We start from the raw sequence: 12,952 nt of genomic DNA, 5'->3' as shown, positions 1-12,952 counted from the left end.
AAGTGGCTAACCCGTGGAAGCTACGGATCTCCCTTATAGTCTTTGGGCTAGGCCAATCGACAATCGCGCGGACTTTTGCGGGGTCAGCCTTGACGCCATCAGATGACACAATAAAACCTAAGAACACGACACTGGACGTCATAAACTCACACTTTCTTGCATTGACATACAATTTTTTCTTCCTCAAAATACCTAAGACTTGACGCAGGTGACTCAAATGATCGGACAATGATGAACTATAGATCAAAATGTCGTCAAAGTAGACAACAACAAACTTCCCAATACACGGACGCAAGACTTGGGTCATCATGTTCATGAAGGTACTTGGGGCATTAGATAACCCAAATAGCTTGACTAACCACTCGTACAATCCATCACGTGTCTTGAATGCCGTTTTCCACTCGTCCCCTTCGCGTATACGAATCTGGTGATACCCACTTTTTAGATCTATTTTAGAGAAAATGGAGGCACCAGATAACATATCAAACATATCATCCAAACGAGGAATGGGAAAACGGTATTTGACTGTGATGCGATTGATCACACGGCTATCGACACACATGCGCATGGACCCATCTTTCTTTGGAGTAAGGCGGGTACGGCACAAGGGCTAACACTCTCGCGAATGAAACCCTTTTGCAGTAATTCCTGAACCTGTCTTAATAACTCAGTGTGCTCAGAGGGGTTCATGCGATATGCGGGAAGGTTGGGTAGACTCGACCCTGGCACAAAGTCAATGGCATGCTGAACTACCCTTGTCGAAGGTAATCCATCAGGTAGGTCATCTGGCATAATGTCGCGGAACTCCTCTAGAAGAGGGGCAACGTCCGCGGGAATGGACACTGACGAACTCATCACTGGCTTTGCCACTAGGGCATAACAATAGCATCTTCCTGACAATGGTTCAGGAAAAGCCAGTACGAGAGGCCTGCGAGACGGGGGACACGCTCAGGTTTGTCCACGGTGGGAAAACCGGTCTCCTTGATAGGTAGAAGGACTATCTTATGGCCATTAAAGATAAAAGAGTATGTGTTCTTGCGGCCATCGTGAGTTATTTGGCGATCAAACTGCCAGGGATGTCCCAAAAGAATATGACACGCGTGCATAGGGGCTACATCACACCACACCTCATCGTGGTAGTGTTCCCTCATGGAAAACCAGACTTGGCATCGCTGAGTGATAGGAACCTCGTTTCCTTTCTTGAACCAGGCCATTTTATAAGGTTGGGACAACTTCTCGGTGTTGAGTTTCAAGGTAGACACCACACTCTCAGATACCATGTTCTCACATGTTCCGGTGTCAATGATGACATCACAAGCGTGCCCCTTGCAGTTGCACTGGGTCCTAAAAATGTTATTCCTTAGCCATTTCGATGGGGCCGATTCTCGGGGTGTGGTCAACACATGACGGATGGACAACAAACTTTCGACGTTGTCGTCGAACTCTATAACTCCCCTCTCATCCTCGTCTTCAACTAATGACTTGTCATCACTATCACTCTCACTTGCAGATGCAAACTACAATTCCTTCAACAAGATGGGTGTTCCTGCTCACGGTGGGACACTTGGACGCGACATGCCCTAACTCTTGACACCTAAAACAACGAAGGGTCGACTCACTGGATTTGGCTTTGGACCGGGTGTGGAAAGCTGGGCCTGACTGGTCAGGTTTGCTAAGGTCTGCTCTAGGCTTTGAATCACTAGGGGAGCCTGCTCCCCTGGTTGGGAAACCCGACTTAGGTCGACTGGTGGGTTCACTACGGGTCGTCCTATATTCTTGCCTCCGCTTCAGCTTGTCCTCGATGTTCATGGCGTAACTGCTGGCTTGATCTAATGTCTCAACTGTGACACAACTAAAATCATCAGAGATAGCAGGACGGAGACCCGAAATGTACCTCGTGACCTGCTGACGAGCTGTTTCCTCGATCTGCACACGCAGGGAAAAACGATGGAACTCCGCGGTGTACTCTGCTATAGTTCGGGAGCCTTGGCGCAGGGTCAGGTATTCCTTGTAGGCTCGCTCGGCGTGATCCGAAGGCACACATTTTGACTGCATCAATCGTTGCATTTCCTCCCACGACTGTACGCACTCTAATCCCTGTCGCTCCCTCGATCGTTGTAGCTCCACCCACCATGTCTGTGCTAGGCCTCTCAATCGAGTAGACGCTAGAGACACACAACTATGTTAATCGACGGTGTGATAGTCGAAGAAGAATTGCACGACATAAGACCAGTCGAAGAACTGCTCTGCGTCGAATCGCCGCGCAAACTCTGGAAGATCCAGTTTCACCCCATAAGTGGAAGAGTGGTCTGGTGCTCTCTGTGGTCGTGACTCCACCATTCCTGCAGGATGCTCGTTCCAAAAATTGTCGTCGTCCCATTCTGTTGCATTGTCCATAATACGGTATTGCTCGCCGGGATGCTGGTGCTGTCGAACTCTACCGGTAGGGGGTCGGCGGTCGGGGCGCGCCTGTTCCTGCTGACATTGCCTCGGTCTGGTTTGCTCGTGGGCGGGCACCATCTGCGGCCGGTATTGTGGTACTGGAATGACGAGAAGTCCGAGGTAGGGTGGAGGATTCGGGTTCCTGGCGGGTAGAGTTGGTATAATATGGGAGTGGGTTATGAGGGTGGGTCGGATGCTGTAGTGGGTTCTGGGTCAAGGTTGGGTAGACAGGTGGGTTTGGTTTTGGGTATGGGGTCTGGTGGGTATGTTGATGGGTTGACTCGCCCGATGGGATATGGATCGGGCCCATTCCTACGCTATTCGTCGGACCCAAATATGGATGGGCTGGATCGAGGTTCGTGTTGTAGGGATAATAGGCTTGGTTTGAACTCGATCCCCGATCCATAAGATTATGGGTCTGGTTTTGACCCGGCTCAAAACCAAACTGGAGCTCCGCCCGGGTCTGATATGGGTTAGGGTCGGCATGAGATCTAATTTGAGGGTCAAAATTACTGGGTTGGTTCTGGTTCGGGGCTGCCCGCGAACCTGAACCAACTAGGTAAGTTGGGTAAGGGTTGTCTAGACCCAAACCCGGTCCCTGAGACCCAAGGGTTGGTCCCAACGAAAAGGGCCTGTGCCCTACTGTAACGAACACCAGGTTAGACCCTCTTGAGTCAGGTCCACCCCAATGGGTTTGGCCCGCTCCCGCTCGTAGTGGTACAGTCTCGGAGCCTCCCCGCGCGGGATCGGGAGGGAGAGATGGCTCTCTCCTGTTTCGGACAGACGAACCCGGGTCTACAACAAGGCCCAGCGTGACGCTGGGGCCCTGCCGACCCAGCTCCATCTGCAACACCTCTTGCGTGGTGCCCTGCCATGAGCCAGGGCCTGCAGGTGGGCCCAACGCAAGGCTGGTGCCCTACAGGCTCGGGTCGACCTGCGGCGTAGCCACAGGTACGCGTGACCACGAGCCTGGACCTGCAGGTGGCCCCAGCGCACTACTGGGGCCCTGCAGGCTCGGTCCCACCTGCGATCCCAACGCAGGGGGACGCTGTTTGGGGTGAGGGGCCGTTACCAGGGAGTTACTGCTCATCGGGGCTCCCTGGTGTTGCTGCAAGTTGCTCAGATCAGGGGCGATGGCTGTCGCCCGCAGGAACGCAGTGACGCGACCCTACTGGAGTTGCATCGGCTGCAGGGGTGCGGTAGCGCTGGGAATCGAACCTGCGGCTGTGCCCTCGACGAGGTCTGCGCCTAGTATTACGCACGGCTCTTGGGGTGATTCGAGTGTTGTTACGCGATCTTCAAACCCATCCATCCTCTTTGACAGGCCGGCGATATCCCTACTCATTCGCAGCATGTTCTCTTGGATTTTCGTCAACACGTCCATGACACGCAGTAAGGGGTCTTCGCTGCCAGCCTCTTTGCGTTCCTCGCCTCGCACCAGATCGGTCCCTGCTTCAAGAGCCATCTCGCTGATGAAGAAGGGTGCGACTCTGATACCACTTTGATGCAGCCCACGTCGGAGGAGGAGTGAAAACAAAGGCCCACCGTGAATCGGTGTGGCTGAACCTCTTTATTAATCTCAAATAGTTTCAATAAACAATGGGGAAAGCAAATAACAGTAAAGGATTTAAAAAAAAAGACAGGATGCAGGTAATAAAGAATTAGAAAACACAAGAAGAGAATGACGACTGAAACTTTCCAATAGTCTGCCCCACACAACCCTAGGAGGGCCTTTTAAAGGCTATTTACTGGACCCGGGTCGCGGGTCCAGACTTGGATCCGAACCGCGATCCGGGTCAGCTTCTATCTGCAACTGTTTCTGGGGCGTGCGAACTCCACCACGCCTGGCGTTGGTGCGCAGGGGTACCTCCCTGCGTCGTGGCTCCGTCCCTGCAAGTGAGTCATACACGCGGGGTCGTTCATCTGCCCTTTGTGGCGGATCGGGTGGCACGATGGGCCCAATCGAGTCCTGCCCTGCATCAGATATACACTAGACAAGACAAAAATATAAAGCAGAGGAATGTGGAAAGCATCGCTAATGATCCGGCTCAAAGGCCGTCACACATTAGGCATCCTATTCAACGATGGGTGAGTTATGAGACCTTTTCTCTTGATTTCCAGTTGTTTATGTCTCAGCTCACAAAACAGGATGAACCCACTTGTTTTAATCAAGCTCTTCAATCTCGTCATTGGACTGAAGCTATGAATAAAGAAATGGAAGCACTTCATGAGTGCCAGACTTTGGAAATAGTACCTCGGCCAGAAGGAAAGGATGTAGTTGGCTCAAAATGGGTTTATAAAACAAAGTATAAGCCTGAAGGAAGTATTGACAGATATAAAGCGCGACTTGTTGCTCGGGGATTCACACAACAATATGGTGAAGATTACGATGAAACTTTTAGTCCAGTAGTAAAAATGGGTACAATTCGTGTCATCATATCCCTAGCAGTCGACCGAGGATGGAGGCTTAGCCAGATGGATGTTAAAAATGCATTCTTGCATGAAACTTTAAAGGAAGAAGTGTATATGGAGCAACCTCCTAGTTATGCCGAAAAGGGTCCTACTGCCTGGGTGTGCAAACTAAGGAAATCTCTGTATGGGTTGAAACAGGCGTCCTGTTCTTGGTTTGAAAGTTTCTCTATGCAAATTCAAAGCTATGGTTTTAGAAGATGCTCTCTGAACCACTCGCTCTTCATTTACCAAAAGACAGACATCATTATACTTCTTCTTATATATGTTGATGACATTGTGATCACTGGGAGCTCAGATAATCATGTGCAAGACGTGAAACAGTTTTTAATGATAACTTTCAAGATGAAAGATTTAGGGAAGTTGAGGTACTTCCTTGGTGTGGAAGTTGTCAGGCAACAAGACACATTGACACTCATGCAACAAAAATACACTTTTGATCTTCTAGAAAGAGCCGGGATGACGAATTGCAAACCAGTCAGCACTCCGAGTGTATTACATCAAAGGCTGAGCTTTGAAGATGGCCATCTTTGTGTCAACCCAACAACGTATAGAAGCCTTGTGGGGATGCTGCAGTACTTGACTTTTACCAGACCTGATATAGTTTATGCTGTCAATCAGTTATCCCAGCTTATGCATGCTCCAACGGAAGGTCATATGGAAGCTGCGAAGCGCATTCTACGATATTTAAAAGGAACTATAGAAGATGAACTTGTTTATCGCAAGAACGATAACCTGCATAGAGGGCATGGACTCATCACTTATACAAACACAGATTGGGCAGGGGATCCAGATGTGAGACTATCTGTCTCTGGATATTGTGTATATATTGGACACAATTTAGTGTCCTGAAACAGCAAAAAACAAAAGGTAATGGCACGGTCGAGTACAGAGGCTGAATACAGGTCGATGGCTGCAGGCATGACAGGCGCTACATGGATTAGACACTTATTGAGTGATCTTGGAGAGACAATTATTCGATCATTTCTTCTATGTGACAATCAAAGCGCAATAAACATTGCATGTAATCCTATTCAGCATAGCAGAACGAAGCACCTTGAGATTGATCAACATTTTATACGGCAGAAAGTCGAGATGATGATGATAGAACTACATAATGTTCGAACAGAAGATCAAGTGGCAGACTTGTTTACCAAGGGGTTAACTGGACATCAATTTTGGCTATCGAAGAGCAAGTTGTACATGCTCCAAGACCACGTACAACTTGAGGGAGGGTGTTAAAATATGGTATGCGTATGGATCTGGATCCAGATCCATACGCATGTTATGTTTTAACACATGCTCAATGCCATTTCATTAATGGCATTCCTGTAAATTTTCTGTTATCTCAGCTATTGTATTTTTACCTATTTATAAAGTTTAGGGCTGGGAGGTTGGGTTAACGTGCGCCGCCCCCAACCATTGTGAATCTCCCTCCTCTCTCTCTCTCTCTTTTCTTATTTTCTGCAGTGAAGGCTGAACCCCACACAAAATCTCATATTATTCGCATTGTGATTATACTCTTGATCTAGTCGCTGATACACTTGATTTTTGAGTGTCATTATATGTAGACAAAAGATGTTTATTCACACATTCGTGTGTAATTTTAGTTCATCGTTGACATTATACTCTTGATCTAATCGCTGATACACTTGATTTTTTAGTGTCTTTATTTGTAGAGAAGAGATGTTTTTTCACACCTTCGTGTGTAATTTTAGCTCATCGTTGGCATTGTGCTCTTGTTCTAGTCGCCGATACACTTATTTTTAAGTGTCATTATATATAGACAAGAGATGTTCTTGCACACCTTTGTGTGTGTCTTTGGGTCTTTAGTGACATGATGATTATGCTCTTGTTCTAGTCGGTGATGTAATTGATGTTTGAGGTTTAGAGGCTTAGTGAGTTGATTGCTTGTGGTGGTCAAATTATTGTTGAAATTTGCAAAATATCACTTGATATTTGTGAGAATTTAAATCTATTCGTATTTTTCGTAAATTAGTGTTAATTTGCAAGTATTATTCCCTTTGTTACGAGAGATTTCTTAGAATCTCTCCATGAAATTTCAAAATGTTTTTACTTGCACTTTCTTATATAGGGAAAAATGTTTATTGATAAAAATTTCATGGATTTCGCATACTTGTGATGTTTAATAAAAATCTTATTCTTTATATTGTGATGCTTCTTGTGTGTGCCCCTTTGTAGGTGTTGAGAGTATGTTACTTATGAAAACACTGTGTTGTCCACTTGATATTGATGGACATTTTTGTTCGTAACTGAAGGCTATTTAATTCTTTACATTAAAATCATGCATTTTATTGATAAAAATAGTTATTTTTTATTATCGTTTTATGTGCATTAAATATGCTTTAATTTCATGTTTGATATATGTGTGTTTCATATTGATTATCTTGTTCATATTGTTGCATACATAAATTTATTTAACTCCTCTTTTCTTGTGGGTTCTTTTTTTAGTGTTATACTTTATATTCATGTTTTTTTTAGTATAAATTCATGATTTGTTTTAATTGAAGGGATTTTCTAAAAATTTGGAATATTATTAATACATCATTGTTTATCTCTTTTTGATAATTGATTAAGTTCCCTTTTCGTCAATATTTATGTTTTCTTGAAAAATATGTTGATTTTGAGTTTATGATTGTCTAAATTTGATTTCATGAAAATTTCTCTTTTGAGGTATGCTCCTCTTGTCTTAAAATTTTTTCCTTGAATGCTATTCTGGTTCAATATATATATATATATATATATATTTGTTTTGAAACTTCATAACTATTTTGTTAGAATACCTTCCTTTTGTAGTTGGGACTTGTGTGTTGTTTTCTCTATAGGTTCTTAAAGATGCGATGGACTGAGAAAGGAATATTTTTGATGCATCATGAAGATGGAGATAGCCGATGAAGGTGATTGGGAATGATCACCAATAAAAGACATTTGAAGATTTGTGTTTGCAACACTTTGTAATATGTCCTAAAGATGGAGATTTCTATTGAAGAAACTTGAGACTTGTATCCTTTCCATTAAATTTTTGTTGTATTTCCAAACATTTGGTATATCTCACCGTAAGTTTGAGGGGGAGTGCTAAGTTGTATATATATATATATATACCCTCTAGGGGTATTTTTGTCATTTTACTCATGTAACAATACTGTTTGTTAGGAACAATGTTCTCTTATTTTATTTTTTAATTTTTTTATCTTTTTATTTAATGCCTTTTTTGTAAAGAGCATGGGCTCTATGCCCAACAACTCTATTGGGAGCTCCCCAAGAGAGCACCATGCTCTCTCTTGTGTATAAATAAGGGTTGAACCCATGGTTGCCAGTTGAGGAAGCGGGAGCGGGAAGCGATACGGGAAGCGAGGCACTTTCAAAATTTTAGGAAGCGGAAAGCATGGGACCACATAGGAGCGAGTCGGGAATCATCTCGGAAGCGACCTAGGAAGCGAACCGGAAGCGAAAAAAATAAAAAATAAAAAATACAAAAAAATTGAAAAAATTGGGGAAGCGTGGAGGAAGCATTGATGGGAAGCACACTTCCCATTAAAGGGAAGCACATTTCCCATTAAAGGGAAGCACACTTCCCATTTAAAAGTGGCGCTTCCCCGCACGCTTCGGAAGCGTGACGTTTCGCGCTTCCGAAGCACACTTCCCCTGTTACCTAGGCGCTTCCGGTAACTATGGTTGAACCCCTCCCTTGTAACTAATGCTTTTCTTAAGCATTTATGCTCAATAAAGATAAATATTTTTTACATTTTGTGTTTTTCTATTTAGTTCCTTAATGTTATATGTGCACTTTTGCTTGTGTTGTTGTTCCTTGTTGGCTATTGTTTTGTCCTATAGTTGACATGTGCTTGTGCATATTGTGATTGCGATCTTGTAAACCCTTAGTGGCATTGGTTTGTGCTTATGTAATTTTGTGATCGTAATGTTGTAAAAGCCCTTAGTGGCATTGCTTTTGTATTTTCCGCTATTTCATTACAATTTCAACCTCTTTTTTCTGTTTTTTGCATTGCTGCGACCTTCTTCCAAGGTTGAGCAGAGGTGCAACTCATCGAAAATGATCCTCCGACGAGCTTAACTGATCCCCATTCAATCCAAATAGGGGTTCCTGCCATGGTGCAAACCCTTGTTTCAACCTTTCTTTTCTATTTCTTGGGTTGTGGTAGCTGCAACTGTTGAGAGTGGTTAAGTTGAGGTGGAACTCCTCCGGCGACCCGTTAATTTTTTCTCCTTTTCCTGACACCAACCAAAAAGGGAAATGGAATCATATGATATTCCAAATCATGTGATTTTGAATCTCATGAGATTCCAAATCTCAAGTGATTTATTTTCACTTTTGTAAAATTCAACCAAACATACCTTAATCTTGTAGCCTTCTGCTTGAATGCCACTGCGGTTCTCTTTTATGTTTGTAACTTTCTATATTGTATGATTATTTCTTAGTTTTTTTTCCATATGCTCTCTTGTTGATACCCTAGGTGTTGCTTACAACAGAAAAGGGTCCCCAAGAAAAGGTTAGTGCGGAGGAATTTTTTTTGCCTTCATTACTCTTCATCTTGAAAAAGGAAGGGATGATTCATAGGTTTCAGCATTGTTTGTTGGATTCTTTTGTTATCTATGCAATGCTATTGTTGTGTGATCTATTACTTAGATAATACTTTATCAGTTTAACTGTTCAATGGCAGTTGTTTGATGGAAAATCTCTCTTGTAGTTTTGGTGAATAATTGGTTATTAATGTTGAATAAAGTATGGGGTTTTTTGGTTTCTTAAGTTCTCTGTTCTTGGATGCCGTGATAGTTATGTTCACTGTCAAGGGCTAAGTTATATGAATGTCTTTGTTAAAGTACATTTTATTGTGTCAGGATTATCTCAATTTATTTTGTGGGTATGGATGTTCCTAAAAAGATATAGTAGTCAGTTGATGATTACCTAAAGTTTGATTTACCTTCTATTTTTCTGTTTAGGGGATTGAGAAATTCATGAAGGCTGTTCAGGAAGTCAAGGGGAACAAATTAAGTGGTCAGGCAAGTTAGCATCAATAAACTTTCCATCTCATGTCATTTTGAACTTTTTGGTTTGTAACCAGAAAATCTTGGCATGTTTTCCTCTTGACTTGATTTTTATGTTTTGCAAAGAGCTGTAGAAATTTGTGTTTAACTATTGAGCCAGGGCCTGTGTATTTCCTGCTATATGTGGTTAGTATCATTTATTAAAATGTTTTTTATATTTTACTCTGTGCTCATTAAATCTTTAGTTTTACAGGACAGTTGAATTGTATGTCACATGGACACTTCATTTAGCATATGTCCTGTGTGGACATTATTACACTACATAGGCAGTCACAGGATATGCAACAATATTTCAAGGACACAGTGAAACCTGTATGAGATGTGTTTCATGTTAAGTTGTACATGTATGCATTTTCATATATATATATATATATATCTTAATTGTCAAAGGCGCTAGGCGGAGCCTAGGCGGTGAGACCCTAAAAAGACTAGGCGAAGCCTAGGTGAGGCCTAGGCTGTACTCCAAATAATTTTTTTTTAAAAAAAAATATACAAAATATGTAAACAAAGTACTAAAATTAATAACAAACATGTATACAACATAAAATCAATCAACATTAAGCAATAGACAAATAATATGTTGTCCATGAAAAGAAGTCGTCATTCATTTCTGGGTTTGGATTCGAGATCCAGACCCAACTCAAGTTCATTATGTCATATGTTCATTAATGGCTCAGTTGTATTTTAGTCTGTTGTGTAAAGGGTATTTTAGTACCCTAATATTTGTATTAGAAAATACTTAATGAAAGGCATGATACTCAGATCCCTATGGTGATTTTTCAGCAGCACACGTTCTCTCCTCCATTCTCTCTCTATTCTTGTGGTTGAACATCAAAACCTTCAATCTCTAACATGGTATCAGAGCTACAGATCCAACCTTGAAGATCGTAATCTCCTTGTGTTCATCAAAATCAAGTTTCCCGTCTCCTTCTAAGGTAGCTCTCTATTCAATCTCATATCTCCTTCCTGTATTCTCTCTTATCAATTTTATCAACCCTTTCTTTCATTTCTTGGTTTTCAAATCAAATCTTGGATTTGTTCTCATAGACGTGCTTTCTTTTTCTTTCCTTCGATTCTCTATTATCCTCTTGACTGTCTTTCTGATCTGAACACGATCTCACACAAACAAAACTTTGGATAATCACATAAGATCAGTTTTTTGATCTAGGCGTGATTTCTAATTGAAAGGATCATGTCAAAGCCTTTTTTTTCTGATTTCCAAATCGATGCAGAATCAAACTATGATCTGGGCACGATCTTCTCTCCTCTTTAATTAATTGTTAATTCTCTTTGCTGATCAATTTCTTGAATTTCTCTTTTCTTCCATTTTAATTCAGAAAACACATCATTTTCTAAGTGACGTGCTCAATACTGGTTGAATCTTATTCGAAATAGATTTTACAGCAAAATCTGATTTACTGCTTCTGGTCTGCAAATTGTATGGAATAAAAAAATATCTGAATTTGTTTGGAATCTAATTTTTGTTCTGAATTTCTTTTGAGCCAGGCTTTTACTTGCCACTCTATTCTAAAATCATCTTTCTCCTTTGTTTCTCATTTTTTTTTCGATTTTGATTTCCTTCATCTCTAGAATATGGATTCATTTCCTCCTCAATCTAGTCTTTCTTTGAGCTTTCTCAGTCAACTCGTGTTTGAGAAATTGAACAATTCCAATTTCCTAACCTGGAAGAGACAAATCATTTAGTTCATAAGAAGTCAGGATCTTTTCAGACATCTGGATGACTTTGTCTCAGTTCCTTCAGAGTTCATATCACAAGAAGACAATAATGGTCTGGGAGACTCTTCTATTATATATGTCAGAAATTCAGAATATGTATCCTTGATGAAGCGAGATCAGGCATGGGTGGCCTATATCACTTTTACTCTGTCGCAAGAGGTGCTTGTGGCAATTCCAGATGACTACTCAGCTATGCAGTTATGGCACCGACTGGTTTAGACATATTCTCAAGTTTCTCAGGCTAGAGTACTATTTTTAAAGGAGTTTCAAATGTTGAAAAAGGACTACATGACTATCATGAAATACTTGAATAAAATGAAGACTATTATAGATCAATTAGCCATCGTGGGGTGTGCAGTTAGTGACAAAGATATGGTGCAACAAACTTTACCAGATTTACCTACATTTGAAGATCTTCGTGTCAAGCTTTTTCAGTATAAGATGACTTTGAAGGGATTTTCAGAAGTGTCTCATGTTCCCATTGGAGCACAAAACATGCTTGCCACAGGGGTTGCTTATGGGCGAGGACATGGTAGGTATGATTTTCGAGAGAAGGGTAGTCAAGGAAGGAATGAACAAGGAAGTCGTGGCATATTACCTACACCCAACATTCCTCCCAATCCGTAGAGACAAAAGACAATACCCACTTGTTTTTTATGCAACAAAAAGGGCACATCAAAGCTAATTGCTGGTTCAATTCCAAAATAGAGGAAAGCAATCAGAGACAAGGAAGGGGACAAATAGCTTGAAGAACAGTGGAGAAGTCAATGAGCTGTTATTGTCTGCCTTAGCTGAATTAAACTTAAAACAAAATGATCAGGGCACTTGGTATGTTGATTCCAGTGCAACCACTCATATTACTGGTGATGTTGGTAAGCTCCTAACTCTTGTTCCTTATGTTGGTAGAAATAGTATAGTCACTGGGGATGGATCTCACCACCTCATTTCTCACATTAGAAACTCTGTTATTCCTATGTCAAAATCGTCGCTCACTCTTTTGAATGTCATCCATGCTCCTAACATCAAGAAAAACATTATTTCTATTTCTAAGCTTGTTGATGATATTATTGCTTCAGTTGAGTTTATTCCTTTTTCTGTTCGTGTTAAGGACCTTTACACGAGTGAAACGTTCGCCGAAGGAAAATGACAAGGCAATATGTACGTCTTTCAAGAGAATCCTTCTACTTGTGTTCGGCTTGTTGATTTCACCTTGAAGCTG

The 12,952-nt window shown here is 41.9% G+C and overlaps 1 protein-coding gene across 5 annotated transcripts in view; it reads left to right on the top strand.

Annotated features, from left to right (window-relative positions):
- LOC149837351 (alanine--tRNA ligase-like) overlaps positions 1–12,952 on the top strand; it is a 172,619-nt gene that overhangs the window by 79,763 nt on the left and 79,904 nt on the right. For all 5 annotated transcript variants that reach the window (XR_016431900.1, XM_090005981.1, XM_090005980.1 and 2 more), the window contains exon 9: positions 9,892–9,951. Coding sequence is in view for 4 of the 5 variants with exons in the window: in XM_090005981.1 (XP_089862107.1) it covers positions 9,892–9,951 (60 nt within the window). In the remaining variant the exon portion in view is untranslated. The remainder of the gene's footprint in view (positions 1–9,891; positions 9,952–12,952) is intronic.

Source organism: Nuphar pumila, chromosome 5, assembly GCF_984573655.1.
Source record: "Nuphar pumila chromosome 5, dmNupPumi1.hap1.1, whole genome shotgun sequence".
In the NCBI taxonomy this organism is placed as follows: domain Eukaryota; kingdom Viridiplantae; phylum Streptophyta; class Magnoliopsida; order Nymphaeales; family Nymphaeaceae; genus Nuphar; species Nuphar pumila.
Note: the sequence above shows the minus strand (reverse complement) of the source record. Positions and strands in the feature narration are given on the sequence as shown.